At 60.4% G+C, this 23,012-nt stretch overlaps 1 protein-coding gene across 2 annotated transcripts in view; it reads left to right on the forward strand.

The window, feature by feature from the left end:
- Window positions 1-23,012, forward strand: part of sacm1lb (SAC1 like phosphatidylinositide phosphatase b) — an 88,871-nt gene that overhangs the window by 56,875 nt on the left and 8,984 nt on the right. For both annotated transcript variants that reach the window (XM_072510083.1, XM_072510084.1), the window contains 3 exons: window positions 13,481-13,579; window positions 13,733-13,871; window positions 22,788-22,857. In XM_072510083.1, coding sequence (XP_072366184.1) covers window positions 13,481-13,579; window positions 13,733-13,871; window positions 22,788-22,857 — 308 coding nt within the window. The remainder of the gene's footprint in view (window positions 1-13,480; window positions 13,580-13,732; window positions 13,872-22,787; window positions 22,858-23,012) is intronic.

Consider the following 23,012-nt stretch of genomic DNA (forward strand, 5'->3'; position numbering starts at 1 on the left):
GGGGGGGGTCAGTGCAGGGGGATACACACTGCTGCTGGGGGGGGGGGGCAGTGCAGAGGGAGCGCCCCGTTGCTTTGGGGGGGTGGGGGGCGTCAGTTCAGAGGGAGCGTCCTGCTGCTTGGGGGGGGGGCGGGGGGAGTGCCGAGGGAGCACCCCGCTGCTGGGGGGGGGGGGGCAGTGCAGATGGAGCGCCCTGGGGGGGGGGGGCGGGGGAGTGCAGAGGGAGCACCCCGCTGCTGGGGGGGGGGGGGGGGGGGGGGAGTGCAGAGGGAGCACCCCGCTGCTGGGGGGGGGGGGCAGTGCAGATGGAGCGCCCCGCTGCTGGGGGGGGGGGGGTGGTCCGTGCAGAGGGAGCACCCTGCTGCTGGGGGGGGGCAGTGCAGAGGGGAGCGCCCCGCTGCTTGGGGGGGGTCAGTGCAGAGGGAGCACCCTGCTGCTGGGGGGGGGGGGGGGTCACTGCAGAGGGAGCGCCCCGCTGCTGGGGGGGGGGCAGTGCAGAGGGAGCGTCCTGCTGCTGGGGGGGGGGGGGGAGTCAGTGCAGAGGGAGCGCCCTGGGGGTGGGGGGGCGGTCATTGCAGAGGGAGCGTCCTGCTGCTGGGGGGGGGGGGGGGGGAGTCAGTGCAGAGGGAGCGCTCTGGGGGGTGGGGGGGCGGTCAGTGCAGAGGAGCACCCCGCTGCTGGGGGGGGGGGGGCAGTGCAGATGGAGCGCCCCGCTGCTGGGGGGGGGGGGGGGGGGTCCGTGCAGAGGGAGCACCCTGCTGCTGGGGGGGGGGGGTCAGTGCAGAGGTGAGCGCTCCGCTGCTGGGGGGGGGGGCAGTGCAGAGGGAGCCCCCCGCTGCTTGGGGGGGGGGTGTCAGTGCAGAGGGAGCACCCTGCTGCTGGCGGGGGGGGGGGGGGTGGGGGGGGGTCAGTGCAGAGGGAGCGCCCCGCTGCTTGGGGGGGTCAGTGCAGAGGGAGCACCCTGCTGCTGGGGGGGGGGTCAGTGCAGAGGGAGCGCCCCGCTGCTGGGGGGGGGCGTCAGTGCAGAGGGAGCGCCCCGCTGCTGGGGGGGGGGCAGTGCAGAGGGAGCGCCCCGCTGCTTTGGGGGGGGGGGGGTCAGGGCAGAGGGAGCGTCCCGCTGCTGGTGGGGGTGGGGGGGGTTAGTGCAGAGGGAGCGCCCTGCTGCTGGGGGGGGGGGGGGGTCAGTGCAGAGGGAGTGCCCCGCAGCTGGGGGGGGGGGGGGGCAGTGCAGAGGGAGCGCGGGGGGGTGTCAGTGCAGAGGGAGCACCCGCTGCCTTTGGGGGGGGGGGTCAGTGCGGAGGGAGCACCCCGCTGCTGGGGGGGGGGGGTCAGTACGGAGGGAGCACCCCGCTGCTGGGGGGGGGGGCAGTGCAGAGGGAGCGGCCCCGCTGCTGGGGGCGGGGGTCAGTGCAGAGGGTGCGCCCCGCTGCTGGGGGGGGGAGGGTCAGTGCAGAGGGAGCGCCCCGCTGCTTGGGGGGGTCAGTGCAGAGGGAGCACCCTGCTGCTGGGGGGGGGGGGGTCAGTGCAGAGGGAGCGCCCCGCTGCTGGGGGAGGGGGCAGTGCAGAGGGAGCGCCCCGCTGCTTGGGGGGGGGGGGTCAGTGCAGAGGGAGCACACTGCTGCTGGGGGGGGGGGGGGGTCAGCGCAGAGGGAGCGTCTGCTGCTGGGGGGGGGGGGGGGGGGGGGGCGTCAGTGCAGAGGGAGCACCCCGCTGCCTTTGGGGGAGGGGGGGGGCGGGGTCAGTGCAGAGGGAGCGCCCCGCTGCTGGGGGGGGGGGTCTGTGCAGAGGGAGCGCCCCGCTGCTGGGGGGGGGGGTCAGTGCAGAGGGAGCACCCTGCTGCTGATGGGCGGGGGGGGGGTGGTCAGTACAGAGGGAGCGCCCCGCAGCTCGGGGGGGGGGGGGTGGGTCAGTGCAGAGGGAAGCACCCCGCTGCCTTTGGGGGAGGGGGGGTGGGGTCAGGCAGAGGGAGCACCCCGCCTGCCTTTGGGGGGGTGGGGGGGTGTCAGTGCGGAGGGAGCACCCGCAGCTGGGGGGGGGGGGGGGGGGGCAGTGCAGTGGGAGCGCGGGGAGGGGGTTCAGTGCAGAGGGAGCACCCTGCTGCTGGGGGGGGGGGTCAGTGCAGAGGGAGCGCCCCGCTGCTGGGGGGGGGGGGGGGGCAGTGCAGAGGGAGCGCCCCGCTGCTGATGGCGGGGGGGGGGCGTGGTCAGTGCAGAGGGAGCGCCCTGCAGCTCGGTGGTGGGGGGGGGGGTCAGTGCAGAGGGAGCACCCCGCTGCCTTTGGGGGAGGGGGGGGCGGGGTCAGTGTAAGGGAGCACCCCGCTGCTGGGGGGGGGGGGGCCAGTACGGCGGGAGCACCCCGCTGCTGGGGGGGGGGCAGTGCAGAGGGAGCGCCCCGCTGCCAGGGGGGGGGGGGGCAGTGCAGAGGGAGCGCCCCGCTGGCTTGGGGGGGGGGGTCAGTGCTGGGGGAGCACACTGCTGCTGGGGGGGGGGGCAGTGCAGAGGAGCGCCCCGTTGCTTGGGGGGGTGGGGGGCGTCAGTTCAGAGGGAGCGTCCTGCTGTCTTGGGGGGGGGGCGGGGGGGAGTGCAGAGGGAGCACCCCGCTGCTGGGGGGGGGGGGGGGGGGGGGGGGAGTGCAGAGGGAGTACAGAGGGAGTACCCCGCTGCTAGGGGTGGGGGGGGGGCAGTGCAGATGGAGCGCCCCGCTGCTGGGGGGGGGGGGGGTGGTCCGTGCAGAGGGAGCACCCTGCTGCTGGGGGGGGGCAGTGCAGAGGGAGCGCCCCGCTGCTTGGGGGGGTCAGTGCAGAGGGAGCACCCTGCTGCTGGGGGGGGGGTCAGTGCAGAGGAGCGCCCCGCTGCTGGGGGGGGGGGGCAGTGCAGAGGGAGCGCCCCGCTGCTTGGGGGGGGGGTGTCAGTGCAGAGGGAGCGTCCTGCTGCTGGGGGGGGGGGGGGGGGGGGGTCGGGGGGGGTCAGTGCAGAGGGAGCGCCCCGCTGCTTTGGGGGGGGGGGGGGTCAGTGCAGAGGGAGCGCCCTGGGGGTGGGGGGGCGGTCAGTGCAGAGGGAGCACTCTGCTGCTGGGGGGGCCAGTGCAGATGGAGCACCCTGCTGCTGGCAGGGGCGGGGGGGTGGGCAGTGCAGAGGGAGCGCCCCGCTGCTGGGGGGGGGGGGGTCAGTGCAGAGGGAGCGCCCGCTGCTGGGGGGGGGGGGGGGGTCAGTGCAGAGGGAGCGCCCCGCTGCTTGGGGGGGGTCAGTGCAGAGGGAGCACCCTGCTGCTGGGGGGGGGGGGTCAGTGCAGAGGGAGCGCCCTGCTGCTGGGGGGGTGGGGGTGGGGGGGGGTCAGTGCAGAGGGAGCGCCCCGCTGCTGGGGGGGGGGGGGGGTGTTCAGTGCAGAGGGAGCGCCCCGCTGCTTGGGGGGTCAGTGCAGAGGGAGCACCCTGCTGCTGGGGGGGGGGGGGTGGTCAGTGCAGAGGGAGCGGCCCCGCTGCTGGGGGGGGCAGTGCAGAGGGAGCGCCCCGCTGCTTGGGGGGGGGGGCGTCAGTGCAGAGGGAGCGCCCCGCTGCTGGGGGGGGGGGGGGGTGTCCGTGGCAGAGGGAGCACCCTGCTGCTGGGGGGGGGGGTCAGTGCAGAGGGAGCGCCCCGCTGCTTGGGGGGGTCAGTGCAGAGGGAGCACCCTGCTGCTGGGGGGGGGGGGGTCAGTGCAGAGGGAGCGCCCCGCTGCTTGGGGGGGGGGGGGTGTCAGTGCAGAGGGAGCGCCCGCTGCTTGGGGGGGGGGGGGGTGTCAGTGCAGAGGGAGCGTCCTGCTGCTGGGGGGGGGGGGGTCAGTGCAGAGGGAGCGGCCCGCTGCTTGGGGGGGGGGGGGTCACTGCAGAGGAGCGCCCTGGGGGATGGGGGGCGGTCAGTGCAGAGGGAGCACCCCGCTGCTGGGGGGGGGGCCAGTGCAGATGGAGCGCCCCGCTGCTGGGGGGGGGGGGGGGGGGGGTCAGTGCAGAGGGAGCGCCCCGCTGCTTGGGGGGGTCAGTGCAGAGGGAGCACCCTGCTGTGGGGGGGGGGGGCAGTGCAGAGGGAGCGCCCGCTGCTGGGGGGGGGGGCAGTGCAGAGGGAGCGCCCCGCTGCTTGGGGGGGGGTGTCAGTGCAGAGGGAGCACCCTGCAGCTGGCGGGGGGGGGGGTCAGTGCAGAGGGAGCGCCCCGCTGCTTGGGGGGGGGGCAGTGCAGAGGAGCGCCCGCAGCTTTGGGGGGGAGGGGGGGGGGTCAGTGCAGAGGGAGCGTCCCGCTGCTGGGGGGGGGGGGGTCAGTGCAGAGGGAGCGCCCGCTGCTTGGGGGGTCAGTGCAGAGGGAGCACCTGCTGCTGGGGGGGGGGGGGGTCAGTGCAGAGGAGCGCCCCGCTGCTGGGGGGGGGGGGGGGGGAGTGCAGAGGGAGCGCCCGCTGCTTGGGGGGGGGGTCTGTGCAGAGGGAGCGCCCCGCTGCTGGGGGGGGGGGGTCAGTGCAGAGGGAGCACCCTGCTGCTGATGGGCGGGGGGGGGTGGTCAGTACAGAGGAGCGCCCCGCAGCTCGGGGGGGGGGGGGGGGGGGGGGGTCAGTGCAGAGGGAGCACCCCGCTGCCTTTGGGGGAGGGGGGGTGGGTCAGTGCAGAGGGAGCACCCCGCTGCCTTTGGGGGGGTGGGGGGGGTCAGTGCGGAGGGAGCACCCGCAGCTGGGGGGTGGGGGGCAGTGCAGAGGAGCGCGGGGAGGGGTCAGTGCAGAGGGAGCACCCCTGCTGCTGGGGGGGGGTCAGTGCAGAGGGAGCGCCCCGCTGCTGGGGGGGGGGAGGGGGTCAGTGCAGAGGGAGCGCCCAGCTGCTGGGGGGGGGGGGGGTCAGTGCAGAGGGAGCGCCCCGCTGCTGATGGGCGGGTGGGGGGGGCGTGGTCAGTGCAGAGGGAGTGCCCTGCAGCTCGGTGGTGGGGGGGGGGGGTCAGTGCAGAGGGAGCACCCCGCTGCCTTTGGGGGGGGGCGGGGTCAGTGTAAGGGAGCACCCCGCTGCTGGGGGGGGGGGGGCCAGTACGGAGGGAGCACCCCGCTGCTGGGGGGGGGGCAGTGCAGAGGGAGCGCCCCGCTGCCAGGGGGGGGGGGGGCAGTGCAGAGGGAGCGCCCCGCTGCTTGGGGGGGGGGGTCAGTGCAGGGGGATACACACTGCTGCTGGGGGGGGGGGGCAGTGCAGAGGGAGCGCCCCGTTGCTTGGGGGGGTGGGGGGCGTCAGTTCAGAGGGAGCGTCCTGCTGCTTGGGGGGGGGGCGGGGGGGAGTGCCGAGGGAGCACCCCGCTGCTGGGGGGGGGGGCAGTGCAGATGGAGCGCCCTGGGGGGGGGGGGCGGGGGAGTGCAGAGGGAGCACCCGCTGCTGGGGGGGGGGGGGGGGGGGGGGAGTGCAGAGGGAGCACCCCGCTGCTGGGGGGGGGGGGGCAGTGCAGATGGAGCGCCCCGCTGCTGGGGGGGGGGGGGGTGGTCCGTGCAGAGGGAGCACCCTGCTGCTGGGGGGGGGGGGGTGGCAGTGCAGAGGGAGCGCCCCGCTGGCTTGGGGGGGTCAGTGCAGAGGGAGCACCCTGCTGCTGGGGGGGGGGGCAGTGCAGAGGGAGCGCCCCGCTGCTTGGGGGGGGTCAGTGCAGAGGGAGCACCCCGCTGCTGGGGGCGGGGGGGGGGGGTCCGTGCAGAGGGAGCACCTGCTGCTGGGGGGGGGGGGGGTCAGTGCAGAGGGAGCGCTCCGCTGCTGGGGGGGGGGGCAGTGCAGAGGGAGCCCCCCGCTGCTTGGGGGGGGGGGTGGTGTCAGTGCAGAGGGAGCACCCTGCTGCTGGCGGGGGGGGGGGGTGGGGGGGGTCAGTGCAGAGGGAGCGCCCCGCTGCTTGGGGGGGTCAGTGCAGAGGGAGCACCCTGCTGCTGGGGGGGGGGTCAGTGCAGAGGGAGCGCCCCGCTGCTGGGGGGGGGGGGGTCAGTGCAGAGGGAGCGCCCCGCTGCTGGGGGGGGGCAGTGCAGAGGGAGCGCCCCCGCTGCTTTGGGGGGGGGGGTCAGGGCAGAGGGAGCGTCCCGCTGCTGGTGGGGGTGGGGGGGGTTAGTGCAGAGGGAGCGCCCTGCTGCTGGGGGGGGGGGGGGGGGGGGGGGGGGTCAGTGCAGAGGGAGTGCCCCGCAGCTGGGGGGGGGGGGGGCAGTGCAGAGGGAGCGCGGGGGGGGGTCAGTGCAGAGGGAGCACCCCGCTGCCTTTGGGGGGGGGGTCAGTGCGGAGGAGCACCCCGCTGCTGGGGGGGGGGGTCAGTACGGAGGGAGCACCCCGCTGCTGGGGGGGGGGGCAGTGCAGAGGGAGCGCCCCGCTGCTGGGGGGGGGGGGTCAGTGCAGAGGGTGCGCCCCGCTGCTGGGGGGGGGGTCAGTGCAGAGGGAGCGCCCCGCTGTTGGGGTTGGGGGTCAGTGCAGAGGGAGCGCCCCGCTGCTTGGGGGGGTCAGTGCAGAGGGAGCACCCTGCTGCTGGGGGGGGGGGGGGGGTCAGTGCAGAGGGAGCGCCCCGCTGCTGGGGGAGGGGGCAGTGCAGAGGGAGCGCCCCGCTGCATGGGGGGGGGGGTCAGTGCAGAGGGAGCACCTGCTGCTGGGGGGGGGGGGGGGGGTCAGTGCAGAGGGAGTGCCCCGCTGCTTGGGGGGGGGGGGCAGTGCAGAGGGAGCGCCCCGCTGCTTTGGGGGGGAGGGGGGGGTCAGTGCAGAGGGAGCGTCCTGCTGCTGGGGGGGGGGGGGGGGGGGGTCAGTGCAGAGGGAGCACCCGCTGCCTTTGGGGGAGGGGGGGGGCGGGGTCAGTGCAGAGGAGCGCCCCGCTGCTGGGGGGGGGGGGTCTGTGCAGAGGGAGCGCCCCGCTGCTGGGGGGGGGGGTCAGTGCAGAGGGAGCACCCTGCTGCTGATGGGCGGGGGGGGGGGGTGGTCAGTACAGAGGGAGCGCCCCGCAGCTCGGGGGGGGGGGGGGGGTCAGTGCAGAGGGAGCCACCCCGCTGCCTTTGGGGGAGGGGGGTGGGGTCAGTGCAGAGGGAGCACCCCGCTGCCTTTGGGGGGGGTGGGGGGGGGTCAGTGCGGAGGGAGCACCCCGCAGCTGGGGGGGGGGGGGCAGTGCAGTGGAGCACCCTGCTGCTGGGGGGGGGGGTCAGTGCAGAGGGAGCGCCCCGCTGCTGGGGGGGGGGGGGGTCAGTGCAGAGGAGCGCCCCGCTGCTGATGGGCGGGGGGGGCGTGTCAGTGCAGAGGGAACGCCCTGCAGCTCGGTGGTGGGGGGGGGGGGGGGGTCAGTGCAGAGGGAGCACCCCGCTGCCTTTGGGGGAGGGGGGGGGCGGGGTCAGTGCAGAGGGAGCGCCCCGCTGCTGGGGGGGGGGGGTCTGTGCAGAGGAGCGCCCGCTGCTGGGGGGGGGGTCAGTGCAGAGGGAGCACCCTGCTTGCTGATGGGCGGGGGGGGGTGGTCAGTACAGAGGGAGCGCCCGCAGCTCGGGGGGGGGGGGGGGGGTCAGTGCAGAGGAGCACCCCGCTGCCATTTGGGGGAGGGGGGGTGGGGTCAGTGCAGAGGGAGCACCCCGCTGCCTTTGGGGGGGTGGGGGGGGGGTCAGTGCGGAGGGAGCACCCCGCAGCTGGGGGGGGGGGGGGGCAGTGCAGTGGAGCGCGGGGAGGGGGTCAGTGCAGAGGGAGCACCCTGCTGCTGGGGGGGGGGGTCAGTGCAGAGGGAGCGCCCCGCTGCTGGGGGGGGGGGGGGTCAGTGCAGAGGGAGCGCCCCGCTGCTGATGGGCGGGGGGGGGGGCGTGGTCAGTGCAGAGGGAACGCCCTGCAGCTCGGTGGTGGGGGGGGGGGGGGTCAGTGCAGAGGGAGCACCCCGCTGCCTTTGGGGGAGGGTGGGGGCGGGGTCAGTGTAAGGGAGCACCCCGCTGCTGGGGGGGGGGGGCCAGTACGGCGGGAGCACCCCGCTGCTGGGGGGGGGCAGTGCAGAGGGAGCGCCCGCTGCCAGGGGGGGGGGGGCAGTGCAGAGGGAGCGCCCCGCTGCTTGGGGGGGGGGGGTCAGTGCTGGGGGAGCACACTGCTTGCTGGGGGGGGGGGGGCAGTGCAGAGGGAGCGCCCCGTTGCTTTGGGGGGGTGGGGGGCGTCAGTTCAGAGGGAGCGTCCTGCTGCTTGGGGGGGGGGGGCGGGGGGGAGTGCAGAGGGAGCACCCCGCTGCTGGGGGGGGGGGCAGTGCAGATGGAGCGCCCTGGGGGGGGGGGGGGGGGGAGGGGGGAGTGCAGAGGGAGCACCCCGCTGCTGGGGGGGGGGGGGGGGGGTGGGGTGCAGAGGGAGCACCCGCTGCAGAGGGGGGGGGGGGGGGGGGCAGTGCAGATGGAGCGCCCCGCTGCTGGGGGGGGGGGGGGTGGGTGGTCCGTGCAGAGGGAGCACCCTGCTGCTGGGGGGGGGCAGTGCAGAGGGAGCGCCCGCTGCTTGGGGGGGTCAGTGCAGAGGGAGCACCCTGCTATGTGCTGGGGGGGGGGGGGGGGGGGGGGGGTCGGGGGGGTCAGTGCAGAGGGAGCGCCCCGCTGCTTTGGGGGGGGGGGGGGGTCAGTGCAGAGGAGCGCCCTTGGGGGTGGGGGGGGGCGGTCAGTGCAGAGGGAGCACTCTGCTGCTGGGGGGGGCCAGTGCAGATGGAGCACCCTGCTGCTGGCAGGGGCGGGGGGGGGTGGGCAGTGTCGAGGGAGCGCCCCGCTGCTGGGGGGGGGGGGGGGGTCAGTGCAGAGGAGAGCGCCCCCGCTGCTGGGGGGGAGGGGGGGGGGTCAGTGCAGAGGGAGCGCCCCGCTGCTTGGGGGGGTCAGTGCAGAGGGACACCCTGCTTGCTGGGGGGGGGGGGGGGTCAGTGCAGAGGGAGCGCCCCGCTGCTGGGGGGGGTGGGGTGGGGGGGGGTCAGTGCAGAGGGAGCGCCCCGCTGCTGGGGGGGGGGGGGGGGGTCAGTGCAGATGGAGCGCCCCGCTGCTTGGGGGGGTCAGTGCAGAGGGAGCACCCTGCTGCTGGGGGGGGGGGGGGTGGTCAGTGCAGAGGGAGCGCCCCGCTGCTGGGGGGGGCAGTGCAGAGGGAGCGCCCCGCTGCTTGGGGGGGGGGGGGGGGTCAGTGCAGAGGGAAGCGCCCCGCTGCTGGGGGGGGGGGGGGGGGGGGCAGTGCAGAGGGAGCGCCCCGCTGCTGGGGGGGGGGGGGGGGGGGCAGTGCAGAGGGAGCGCCCCGCTGCTTGGGGGGGGGGGGGTCAGTGCAGAGGGAGCACCCTGCTGCTGGGGGGGGGGGGTCAGTGCAGAGGGAGCGCCCCGCTGCTGGGGGGGGGTGGGGGCAGTGCAGAGGGAGCGCCCCGCTGCTTTGGGGGGGGAGGGGCGGGGGGGGTCAGTGCAGAGGGAGCGCCCCGCTGCTGGGGGGGGGCAGTGCAGATGGAGCGCCCCGCTGCTGGGGGGGGGGGGGGTCCGAGCAGAGGGAGCACCTGCTGCTGGGGGGGGGGGGTGTCAGTGCAGAGGGGAGCGCCCCGCTGCTTGGGGGGTCCAGTGCAGAGGGAGCACCCTGCTGCTGGGGGGGGGGGGTCAGTGCAGAGGGACCGCCCCGCTGCTGGGGGGGGGGGGCAGTGCAGAGGGAGCGCCCCGCTGCTTGGGGGGGTCAGTGCAGAGGGAGCACCCTGCTGCTGGGGGGGGGGGGGGTCAGTGCAGAGGGAGCGCCCCGCTGCTTGGGGGGGGGGGGGGTGTCAGTGCAGAGGGAGCGCCCCGCTGCTTGGGGGGGGGGGGGGTGTCAGTGCAGAGGGAGCGTCCTGCTGCTGGGGGGGGGGGGGGTCAGTGCAGAGGGAGCGCCCCGCTGCTTGGGGGGGGGGGGGGTCACTGCAGAGGGAGCGTCCCGCTGCTGGGGGGGGGGGGTCAGTGCAGAGGGAGCGCCCCGCTGCTTGGGGGGGTCAGTGCAGAGGGAGCACCCTGCTGCTGGGGGGGGGGGGTCAGTGCAGAGGGAGCGCCCCCCGCTGCTGGGGGGGGGGGGTCAGTGCAGAGGGAGCGCCCCCGCTGGCTGGGGGGGGGGGCAGTGCAGAGGGAGCGCCCCGCTGCTTGGGGGGGGGTGGGGGGAGTCAGTGCAGAGGGAGCAACCCTGCTGCTGGGGGGGGGTCAGTGCAGAGGGAGCGCCCCGCTGCTGGGGGGGGGGGGGCAGTGCAGAGGGAGAGCCCCGCTGCTTTTGGGGGGGAGGGGCGGGGGGGCCAGTGCAGAGGGAGCGTCCCCGCTGCTGGGGGGGGGGGGGGGGGGGGTCAGTGCAGAGGGAGCGCCCCGCTGTTTTGGGGGGGGGGGGTCAGTGCAGAGGGTGCGCCCTGGGGGGGGGGGGGGGTCAGTGCAGAGGGAGCACCACTAGCTAAAAATAAAAGTATGAAGTGGGCTTGGTGAGAGTGTTATAAACTGACCCAAACTATCTTTCAAAGAAAGGTTCAAGTAAAGACCCATTTGATCAAACCTTCCAAAATGCAGCCCCCAGTATCTTCCTACTGCAGTGATTGGAAAACGAAAATCAGAAACAAGGTGGAGGATGTTGGAAGTAATCCGATATACATTGTCAGGCCAACACGACTATTTTGTAAATTAATTCAGTCTCTGAGTTTCAATCTCAAACATTTTTCCTGGAGCTCTGCTAGTTATTCCTCACCCCCAACATTAGGAAATGTTCCCAACTTCTGTCCTGAAATTTGCCCTTCATAACCTCTGAGCCTTTGCTCTCATCCCCTGGAGCCTGTATGTACTTGAAAATATAGTTTGAGGTTTAGTTTATCCCAGTAAGTGTTTTCACGTGTGGTACCTCTCTGTAAGGAATTTGCTCGTCGGTCGCACAGGACAACCCCAGTTGCTCCTTGCACCTGAACCCTTTAACATCCTGGGTTATCCGCTTCCGTTCCTCTACACCGTGTCCTCCTTGTGTTGCAGCCATTGGAAGCGTGTGTCCTGTTCTCAATGAGTTGAGCAGTAAATCTACGAGTTCATGTGGCCTTATTGGGTTTTTTGAGATTAATTGATTTAGCACTAAACCCATTGCACTATTTTCTGCCTCGCACTGTTTGGCAATGGTGAACTGCTGCAAGTTAACTAACACCCCATGATTTCTCGACTTCCCTCTCGGCACGTTCTATCCATTCTTGGAACAGCAACAGTCTCCTGTTTTTTCTTTGCTTCCAATGCAAATAGATCATTTGTTGGGATCAAACTTTGTTTGCCATTCATCAACCCAAGTGAAGCCGCATGTCTTAGCCACATTTATTTTAGTTCGCAGTTGTGGTTTTACAGACTGCTATCACTTGTACTGAATCTGTGAATATATTTATGTATGATAAGATCAGGAGAGGCTCCAGCACATATTCCTGAAGAATCCTCCCCTTCTTCTGACCCCAGAATGGCTCCGCCTATACTGTAATGATTCTGTGACTCTGGAACACCCTTCTCCGTCCTTCATACCACGAATCAGTTACTAATCCGCATCACTGTCTGATCCTTGTAACCGACTTGAGTTTGGCTTGTAAAAGCTCAATCATGTAGTACATTATTAACAGCCTTGTATGACTATACCCCTCTCCCTTGCTACTTTGGCGATCTTGCTTCCTCCAGTAAATTCATGAAGTCAGTCAGGTCTGAAATCATAGAATCCTGACAGTGCAGAAGGAGGGCCATTTGGCCCATCAAGTCTGCACCAACCCTCCCTAGGCCCACTCCCCTGCTCTATCCCCACCTCACCAACCACCTTTTTAGACTGGTGGGCTGATGTTTATCAGGCTGTTTTCATTTTCCTCCATTTTGTTTCTGATCTACGCTTTCAGTCACCAAATGCCTTTCCACTCTTGCGTCTGCAACCAAAATATGCTTAGTGCATCTGTGGCTCCGCTATTTATGAGACTATTGAAAAGAAAACATTTCTACATTACTACATTATGCAGGACCATTCCTTGCACTGCCTGTGAATAATGGTATTAGAATCTCTGCTCATTATACTGTACCTTTTGCAAGGCTGTCTTTCTCCTGGTTTAAGGGATAGATAGGTAGCTCATTCGTTGAGCCCACTTACAGTTACCCCTCTTTCCTTCCGAAATTTCTTGCGATCAGTTGGATTAAATATCTTAGCGCCATACTCCTGCTCTCTCCCCATGCCCCTTGGTGCCTTTAATTTCTACAAATCTAGCAGCACGCTGGCACAGCGATTAGCACTGCTGCCTCACAGCTCCAAGGTCCCTGGGTTCAATTCTGGCCTCGGATGACTCTGTGGAGTTTGTGCTTTTTCACCGTGTCTGCATGGGTTTCCTCCGGGTGCTCCGGTTTGCTCCCATGGTTCAGGGATGTGCAGGTTGAGTGGATTGGCCATGCCAAATTGCCCCTTGGTGTCTAAAAGTTTAGGTGGGTTTACTGGGTTACGATGATAGGGTGGAGGCGTGGGCTTAAGTAGGGTGCTCTTTCTAAGGACTGGTGCAGACTCAATGGGCCGAATGTCCCTTCTGCACTGAAATTCTATGAAATCTAAATCTATAATAAAGATGAATAAAGATTGGATGAATAAAGATTATTATTATTTTATTATTATGATAAAGATTAATTAGAAGGGAGAATTGTGAGACTGGGCAGAGCATTTTATCTATCGGAGTTTGGATGAAGATGTCCGCCATCATCTTCAAGACCGATAACCTTTTCCTCTATTGCTGTTTCAGGCAGAACATGATGTATCTAGAATTGGTCATTTTAGTAGCGCCCTATTTATTAAAAAAAAAAAAAAAATTTAGAGTACCCAATTATTTGTTTTCTCAATTAAGGGGCAATTTAGCGTGGCCAATCCGCCTAACCTGCACATCTTTGAGTTGTGGGGGTGAGAACCACGCAGACATGGGGAGAATGTGCAAACTCCACACAGACAGTGGGCCGGAATCAAAACCGGGTCCTCAGCACCGCAGGCAGCAGTGCTGACCACCGTGCCATCCCAATTAGAGCCCTATTAAATGAGGTGGACCTGTCTTCAACTGGGACAAACACCATAGACCATGTGGCATCAGCTCTGGCCCGGAGATTTGCTTGAAATACTCGTTTGAGTTAACAATATTAAAGGTGCTATATGAATGCAAGCTGTTGCCAACGTTTATGCTCAACTCGAGCATCCCCACACCTTCCAGCATCTAGCCCTATCAGCGTAACTTTCTATTCCTGACATCCTCCTAAATACATTTCTACAAATTTCCTGTTCCACTTCTTGTGGTTGTGCCTTCCACATCCTCCCCACGGTGGAACTCTCACTGAGGCACGTTTCACTCGATCTGGGTTTTTTTTTTTTCAAATTCTATCTTGCTGATGTCCATTATTATTTCTGCAAGGTCAACCGTGCCGGAATATTCATCGGCTTCCGGTCGTTGGAATTTCACAAACTGATACACTGCGTCCTCCTCCATGATGGGCGTAACGCTTCTGAATTATTTATTTTAAAGATCACTAATCCTTGTGCTGTCCATTTGATTTTAGATACTGTGCATTTGATTTCCACAAGGAATGCAGCCGGATGAGATGGGACCGACTTCAAATCCTTTTGGATTGTGTAGCAGACCAACAAGATGAGTATGGGTGAGTCGGTTTCGTGCTTTGTACATGAAATGGAAATCCTTAAAAAGACTTAATTACCCACAGATATTAAAGTTATGATACTTTGATTACAAAGAAATTGTGACCTGTTTCCATTTAAAAACGTAATCACTTGGTTTTCTGTTTTAATAATAGTTATTTCTTGGTGGACTCTGAAGGGAACATGGTGCTACAGCAGGAAGGAGCTTTCCGGACCAATTGCATTGACTGTTTGGATCGAACAAACGTGGTGCAAAGTTTGTTAGCTCACCGCTCTCTCCAATCACAACTTCAGGTTGGAAGCACTTTCACAGATTATCCAGCGGGAATTTAATGTTTAAACCCTGCCCTTTATTGGGGTATGCCTGTGTTTTGAAACAGGATTCCATACTAGTCAAGGCAACGCTTCCAAAACTATTTCCCAATCGGACCCCATTTTAATGCCTCAGACTTTGTGTGCCCCGGAGTGAAAATTTGAGGGCTTGGGGGCAGGTGATGCTGTGGTCGTTGAGCTCGAGTTGGGGACGGGGGTGGATTTAAAACGACTAAATTTGTCCTGAAAAAAGCGAAGACTGGCTACCTTTTTTTTTTAAAGGTTATGACTGTAGCACCAACAGGGCCACAGAGCAGATTAAGCCACACCTGCCAACAGGAGAAAAGACCACAAACATTAACCATGCACCTGTCAAAACTCAGTCCAAACATTATTGCTGCCTCGGAACTAGCGACCCCCAAAATCTCGTCTTCGGGAACACAATTGGAGTTGCAACTCACAGTTTGTGAGCCCCTGCCTCACGGAGGCTAGAATTATCAGCTTTTCCCAAGTCCTTTAATGGGCAGACTCATGGCCAGTGCAGAATATTGCATCTTGAGATCTTCTATTTGTTTTTTTTAATAAAATATTTTATTGAAAATTTTTGGTCAACCAACACAGTACATTGTGCATCCTTTACACAATATTATAACAACACAAATAACAATGACCTATTTTATAAACAGAAAATGAATAAATAATAAATAACAAAAATGAAAACCAACCCTAATTGGCAACTGCCTTATCACAAGTAACACTCTCCAAAAATATAATTTAACAGTCCAATATATAATTATCTGTAGCAACGACCTATACATATTATACAGTATATATTAAAAACCCTGAGAGTCCTTCTGGTTCCTCCCCCCCTCCCCCCCAATCCTGGGCTGCTGCTGCTGCCTTCTTTTTTCCATTCCATCTATCTTTCTGCGAGGTATTCGACGAACGGTTGCCACTGCCTGGTGAACCCTTGAGCCGACCCCCTTAGAACGAACTTAATCCGCTCTCGCTTTATAAACCCTGCCATGTCATTTATCCAGGTCTCCACCCCCGGGGGCTTGGCTTCTTTCCACATTAGCAATATCCTGCGCCGGGCTACTAGGGACGCGAAGGCCAAAACATCGGCCTCTCTCGCCTCCTGCACTCCCGGCTCTAGTGCAACCCCAAATATAGCCAACCCCCAGCTTGGTTCGACCCGGACCCCCACTACTTTTGAAAGCACCTTTGTCACCCCCATCCAAAACCCCTGTAGTGCCGGGCATGACCAAAACATATGGGTATGATTTGCTGGGCTTCTCGAGTACCTCGCACACCTATCCTCCACCCCCAAAAATTTACTGAGCCGTGCTCCAGTCATATGCGCCCTGTGTAATACCTTAAACTGAATCAGGCTTAGCCTGGCACACGAGGACGATGAGTTTACCCTGCTTAGGGCATCTGCCCACAGCCCCTCCTCGATCTCCTCCCCCAGCTCTTCTTCCCATTTCCCTTTTAGTTCATCTACCATAGTCTCCCCTTCGTCCCTCATTTCCCTATATATATCTGACACCTTACCATCCCCCACCCATGTCTTTGAGATCACTCTGTCCTGCACCTCTTGTGTCGGGAGCTGCGGGAATTCCCTCACCTGTTGCCTCGCAAAAGCCCTCAGTTGCATATACCTGAATGCATTCCCTTGGGGCAACCCATATTTCTCGGTCAGCGCTCCCAGACTCGCGAACTTCCCATCCACAAACAGATCTTTCAGTTGCGTTATTCCTGCTCTTTGCCACATTCCATATCCCCCATCCATTCCCCCCGGGGCAAACCTATGGTTGTTTCTTATCGGGGACCCCCCCAAGGCTCCAGTCTTTCCCCTATGCCGTCTCCACTGTCCCCAAATCTAGGCTAGTCCCCCTACAGGACGCCCTCTCTAATCTCTTCCACGCCGCTCCCTCCTCCTCTCCCATCCACTTACTCACCATTGAAATATTAGCGGCCCAATAATACTCACTTAAGCTCGGTAGTGCCAGCCCCCCCCCCCCCTATCCCTGCTACGCTGTAAGAATCCCTTCCTCACTCACGGGGTCTTCCCGGCCCACACAAAACCCATGATGCTCTTTTCAATCCTTTTTTTAAAAAGCCTTCGTGATCACCACCGGGAGGCACTGAAACACAAAGAGGAATCTCGGGAGGACCACCATCTTAACCGCCTGCACCCTCCCTGCCAGTGACAGGGATACCATATCCCATCTCTTGAAATCCTCCTCCATTTGTTCCACCAACCGCGTTAAATTTAACCTATGCAATGTGCCCCAATTCTTGGCTATCTGGATCCCCAGGTAACGAAAGTCCCTTGTTACCTTCCTCAATGGTAGGTCCTCTATTTCTCTACTCTGCTCCCCTGGATGCACCACAAACAACTCACTTTTCCCCATGTTCAATTTATACCCTGAAAAATCCCCAAGTATCCGCATTATTTCTGGCATCCCCTCCGCCGGGTCTGCCACATATATAGTAACAAATCGTCCGCATACAAAGATACCCGGTTTTCTTCTCCTCCTCTAAGTACTCCCCTCCACTTCTTGGAACCCCTCAACGCTATCGCCAGGGGCTCAATCGCCAGTGCAAACAATAATGGGGACAGAGGGCATCCCTGCCTTGTCCCTCTATGGAGCCGAAAATATGCAGATCCCCGTCCATTCGTGACCACGCTCGCCATCGGGGCCCTATACAACAGCTGCACCCATCTAACATACCCCTCTCCAAAACCAAATCTCCTCAACACCTCCCACAAATAATCCCACTCCACTCTATCAAATGCTTTCACGGCATCCATCGCCACTACTATCTCCGTTTCCCCCTCTGGTGGGGGCATCATCATTACCCCTAACAGCCTCCGTATATTCGTGTTCAGCTGTCTCCCCTTCACAAACCCAGTTTGGTCCTCGTGGACCACCCCCGGGACACATTCCTCTATTCTCATTGCCATTACCTTGGCCAGGATCTTGGCATCTACATTTAGGAGGGAAATAGGTCTATAGGACCCGCATTGTAGCGGGTCCTTTTCCTTCTTTAAGAGAAGCGATATCGTTGCTTCAGACATAGTCGGGGGCAGTTGTCCCCTTTCCTTTGCCTCATTAAAGGTCCTCGTCAATACCGGGGCGAGCAAGTCCACATATTTTCTATAGAATTCGACTGGGAATCCATCCGGTCCCGGGTCCTTTCCCGCCTGCATGCTCCTAATTCCTTTCACCACTTCTTCTACCTCGATCTGTGCTCCCAGTCCCACCCTTTCCTGCTCTTCCACCTTGGGAAATTCCAGCCGATCCAAAAAGCCCATCATTCTCTCCCTCCCATCCGGGGGTTGAGCTTCATATAATTTTTTATAAAATGTCTTGAACACTCCATTCACTCTCTCCGCTCCCCGCTCCATCTCTCCTTCCTCATCCCTCACTCCCCCTATTTCCCTCGCTGCTCCCCTTTTCCTCAATTGGTGTGCCAGCAACCTGCTCGCCTTCTCCCCATATTCACACTGTACACCCTGTGCCTTCCTCCATTGTGCCTCTGTAGTGCCCGTAGTCAGCAAGTCAAATTCTACATGGAGCCTTTGCCTTTCCCTGTACAGTCCCTCCTCCTGTGCTTCTGCATATTGTCTGTCCACCCTCAAAAGTTCTTGCAGCAACCGCTCCCGTTCCTTACTCTCCTGCTTCCCTTTATGTGCCCTTATTGATATCAGCTCCCCTCTAATCACCGCCTTCAGCGCCTCCCAGACCCCTCCCACCTGGACCTCCCCATTATCATTGAGTTCCAAGTACTTTTCAATGCACCCCCTCACCCTTCGACACACCCCCTCATCTGCCATTAGTCCCATGTCCATTCTCCAGGGTGGGCGCCCTCCTGTTTCCTCCCCTATCTCCAAGTCTACCCAGTGTGGAGCGTGATCCGAAATGGCTATAGCCGTATACTCCGTTCCCCTCACCTTCGGGATCAACGCCCTTCCCAGCACAAAAAAGTCTATTCGCGAGTAGACTTTATGGACATAGGAGAAAAACGAGAACTCCTTACTCCTAGGTCTGCTAAATCTCCACTGGTCTACACCTCCCATCTGCTCCATAAAATCTTTAAGTACCTTGGCTGCTGCCGGCCTCCTTCCAGTCCTGGACTTCGACCTATCCAGCCCTGGTTCCAACACCGTATTAAAATCTCCCCCCATTATCAGCTTTCCCATCTCTAGGTCCGGAATGCGTCCTAGCATCTGCCTCATAAAATTGGCATCATCCCAGTTCGGGGCATATACGTTTACCAAAACCACCGTTTCCCCCTGTAGTTTGCCACTCACCATCACGTATCTGCCCCCATTATCCGCCACTATAGTCTTTGCCTCGAACATTACCCGCTTCCCCACTAATATAGCCACCCCCCTGTTTTTCGCATCTAGCCCCGAATGGAACACCTGCCCCACCCATCCTTTGCGTAGCCTAACCTGGTCTATCAGTTTCAGGTGCGTTTCCTGTAACATAACCACATCTGCCTTAAGTTTCTTAAGGTGTGCGAGTACCCGTGCCCTCTTTATCGGCCCGTTCAGCCCTCTCACGTTCCACGTGATCAGCCGGGTTGGGGGGGCTTCCTACCCCCCCCCTTGTCGATTAGCCATCCCCTTTTTCCAGCTCCTCACCCGGTTCCCACGCAGCTGTATCTCCCCCAGGCGGTGCCCCCCCGCCCATCCCCTCCCATACCAGCTCCCCCCTCTCCCCAGCAGCAGCAACCCAGTAATTCCCCCCTCCCACCCCCCCCGCTAGATCCGAGATCTTCTATTTGTATTGCTGAAGGTGACGATATATGCTTAATCTCAGTGACCATTATAATATGACCAAAGTAAATGATCCTTTCAGGTCATGTCGCTGGTTCTCAAATTGGATCATGTCACCAATATCCTGCAATCTAGTGTTTTCCATTTTGCTGCCAAACTTTCTAAAATATGTCCACTCCGTTTACTGTGTAAAATTGATAATCGGCGGACTTCACTAAAAAAGCACAGCACGGTAGCACATTGGTTAGCACAGCTGCTTCACAGCTCCAGGGTCCCAGGTTTGATTGCTGGTTTGGGTCACTGTCTGTGCGGACTCTGCACGTCCTCCCCGTGTGTGCGTGGGTTTCCTCCGGGTGCTCCGGTTTCCTCCCACAGTCCAAAGATGTGCAGGTTAGGTGGATTGGCCATGATAAATTGCCCTTGGCGTCCAGAGAGGTTGGGTGGGGTTACTGCGTTACGGGGATAGGGTTACGGGGATACGGTGGAGACGTGGGCTTGGGTGTCCAAGAGCCGGTGCAAACTCAATGGGCCGAATGGCCTCCTGCACTGTAAATTCTATGAAAACTGAATTATTTTGGAAACAAATTGTCAGAGGAATTACCTGGAACCTTTTGTGCAGGTAGGTCAATGATTCTCCTGCATTAGATTTACATCAATGTTTGTTCATATAACACACATTTAATGTGATAGAAAGTCGCACGGCACTTGTATGAGCATTGTAAAGCAACATTTGAAACTGAACCATGTTTGAGATATTAGGCCATGTAACGGAAAGCTTGGCCAAGAAGGTAGGCTTTAAGGAGGAAAGTGTTCAAGAAGTGGACTGGTTTAAGGAGGGAATTCCATTGTTCTGGCCTAGGTAGCTGAAGCGACATGCGCCAAAGAAGGAGCAATTAAAATCAGGGGTTTCAAGAGGCCACAATTAGAGGAGTGCAGAGATAGCAGAGAGTCGTGGTGTTGGAGGAGAATACAGAGATGGGGAGATTACAGAGACGGAGGGATTTGAAAATGGAATGATAATTTAAAAATCAGGTTGGTTATTGTTTAAACAGGAGCCCCTGTGGGTCAGTGAACACGGGTGTGTTGAGTGAATGGAACTTGGTGTGAGTAAGGACATGGGCTAATCATTCATTTTTATGCGTAACTTTAAGATTTAGACTTTGTCATGAAGAATAATGGGGTGAGTTAAGGGATGCAATATCACATAGCCTAATAACGGATAGTGCAAAATTAGAGGTAATATTTGCAATTGTTTTTACTTTATGGATTATGGGCGTCACTGATAAGAGGAGCATTTATTGTGTATCAATAATTGCCCTGGAGAAGGTGGTAGTGAGACGCTGTTTGAACTGCTACAGCCCATGTGGTTCAAATATACCCACAGTGCTGTTAGGAAGGGAGGCCCAGGAATTTGACCCAGTGACAGTGAAGGATTAGCATCATGGTCCCAAGTCAGAATGGTGAGTGCCTTGAAGGGGAACTTGCAGCTGGTGATGTTCCCATACACCTTATGCCCACATTCGTCCAGGTGGTGAAGGTCGCAGGTTTAGAAGGTGCTGTCGAAGGAGCCTTGACGAGCTGCTGCAGTGAATCTTGTAGATGGTACACATGCTGTCTGTGTGTGTCAGTGGTAGAGGGAGTGAATGTTGAAGGTGATAGAGGTGGTGTCAATCAAGTGAGCTGCTTTGTCCTGGATGGTGTTGGGCTTCTTGCGTGTTGTAACTGCACTCCAGTCAAGTGGAGAGTATTCCATCACACTCCTAACGCATGCCATGTAGATGGTAGACTGGCTTTGGGGTGTCAGGAGGTGAGTTCCTCGTGCAAGATCCCTAGCCTCTGACCTTCTCTTGCAGCCACTGTATTTATATGGCTGGGTCCAGTTCAGTTTCTGGTTTTCTGCACCGTACAATGTACTAACCGACCACATGAAAATGGAGGCCTGAAAATGCTTAAAATTCATATCCCAGGTGAGTGGGTTCTGTGGCTAAATTGCACAATCTTCCCTTTGCAGTTCATGCCTGGTGACTGGCTCGTGTGTTGGCTTTAGTTCCTTTGCGTCTTTCCAAAGTATTTTCCAGGTGTTGTCCTTTTGTGAGTGACAGTTTTTAACAAAAAAATCTTTCATGGGATGTGGGAATTTCTGGCTGGGCCAGCATTTATTACACATCCCTAATTGCCCCTGAACTGAGTGGCTTGCCATTTCAAAGGGTAGTTAAGATGCAACCGAATTTCTGCGAGACTGGAGCCACGTGTAGGCCAGGCCACATGAGGATGGCAGATTTCCCTCAAAGGCACTAGTTTTCATGGGCTTTCAAGATCACCATTATGGACACTAACATTATATTCCAATGAATCTTGTAGGTGGTACACATGCTGTCTCTGTATGAGAGAGTGAATTAACTGAATTTAAATTCCACCAGCTTCCATGGTGGGATTTGAACCCCTGTCCCCGCAGCATTAACCTGGCCCTCTAGATTACTAATCCAGTGACATTACCACTACACCACTCTCTCCCCCGGAATTTAAATAAGTGGTGTGCTTCAGGATGACTGATTTATGGTAATCTGTCATGTTTGAGAAATTAAGGGGCAGCACGGTGGCACAGTGGGTTAGCCCTGCTGCCTCACAGCGCCGAGGTCCCAGGTTCGATCCCGGCTCTGGGTCACTGTCCGTGTGGAGTTTGCATATTCATAGAATTTACAGTGCAGAAGGAGGCCATTCGACCCATCGAGCCTGCACCGGCTCTTGGAAAGAGCACCCTACCCAAGGTCAACACCTCCACCCTATCCCCATAACCCAGTAACCCCACCCAACACTACGGGCAATTTTGGACACTATGGGCAATTTATCATGGCCGATCCACCCAACCTGCACATCTTTGGACTGTGGGAGGAAACTGGAGCACCCGGAGGAAACCCACGCACACACGGGGAGGACATGCAGACTCTCCCTGTGTTTGCGTGGGTTTCGCCCCCACAACCGTTGGGCAGCACGGTAGCACAAGTGGATAGCACTGTGGCTTCACAGCGCCAGGGTTCCAGGTTCGATTCCCCGCTGGGTGACTGTCTGTGCGGAGTTTGCACGTTCTCCCCGTGCCTGCGTGGGTTTCCTCAGGGTGCTCCGGTTTCCTCCCACAGTCTAAAGACGTGCAGGTTAGGTGGATTGGCCATGCTAAATTTCCCTTAGTGTCCAAAATGGTTAGGAGGGGTTATTGGGTTACAGGGATAGGGTGGAAGTGAGGGCTTAATGTGGGTCGGTGCAGACTCGATGGGCCGAATGGCCTCCTTCTGCACTGTATGTTCTATGTAATTCTATGTAACCCAAAAATGTGCAGGCTAGGTGGATTGGCCGCCATGCTAAATTGCCCCTTAATTGGAAAAAATGAATTGGGTGCTCTAAATTTATTAAAAGAAAAAAAAAAATGTTTGAGAAATTATTATTAGCAGGGAATATTTCTAATCTTGTTATAAATCCATCGTTTTCAATATTAAACCACACTTTAAGGTGCTAAGTACTCTGGCACATCCTCAGCTGTTAGAATAGCGGGATGTTGCATTTGGATACTCACTAAACTGTGTATTGTCTTGTTCCTCAAATTCTGCTATCATTGCCCCTCCCAAGTATTGAAGGCCGGCAATTAAGTGCACCATTGGAAGGTTAACCTGTTAGCAGAGGTCCTATGGTATCTGACCAAATGGCTCATTTTCATGTGGGGACTGGAGCATTGTGTCAGCAACCATGAGGCCTCCGCAGCCCAGGTCAGCCCTGCTCCTGCACGCTCTCATCTAGCTGCTGTTTATAGGATGTTGATCAGAAACATCTGCTAACTCTTTACTATGCAAAATGGAGATCAATTGGGATTAGGAGCAAACAGACTCCCTCGAAGACCAGGGGGTAAATGTAGGATGCTGAGCCGTATGGTTAAGAACTGTTATTTACAGTTTAAGGTATTGAGAGCACCGCATGTAGCACCTCATTTAAAAACAGAAAAAATAGATCCAAATTGAACTATAGGTGTAATGTATCATATTATAATTTTTTTTTAAAGTATGTGTGTATATATATATATATTATTAAACTCTTATTTTTTTTTCTATTGGGTCTAGAGGCTGGGTATTCTTCACGTTGGCCAAAGAATTGAAGAACAAGCAGAGTTTGAGAAGATTTACAAAAATGGTGAGTTTGGATTCAGTTATCAAAATCTGTTTGGCGAAGTATTTTACTGTGGAGCAATGTGCTTCTCCAGGAGCTCAGTGAGTTTATCCAATGCCTAGCCGCAGCGCGCACACCAGGGAGGTTTCAGTTGTGCCGCAGCAGGAAGGGTACAACTG

This window comes from Scyliorhinus torazame, chromosome 6, assembly GCF_047496885.1.
Source record: "Scyliorhinus torazame isolate Kashiwa2021f chromosome 6, sScyTor2.1, whole genome shotgun sequence".
In the NCBI taxonomy this organism is placed as follows: domain Eukaryota; kingdom Metazoa; phylum Chordata; class Chondrichthyes; order Carcharhiniformes; family Scyliorhinidae; genus Scyliorhinus; species Scyliorhinus torazame.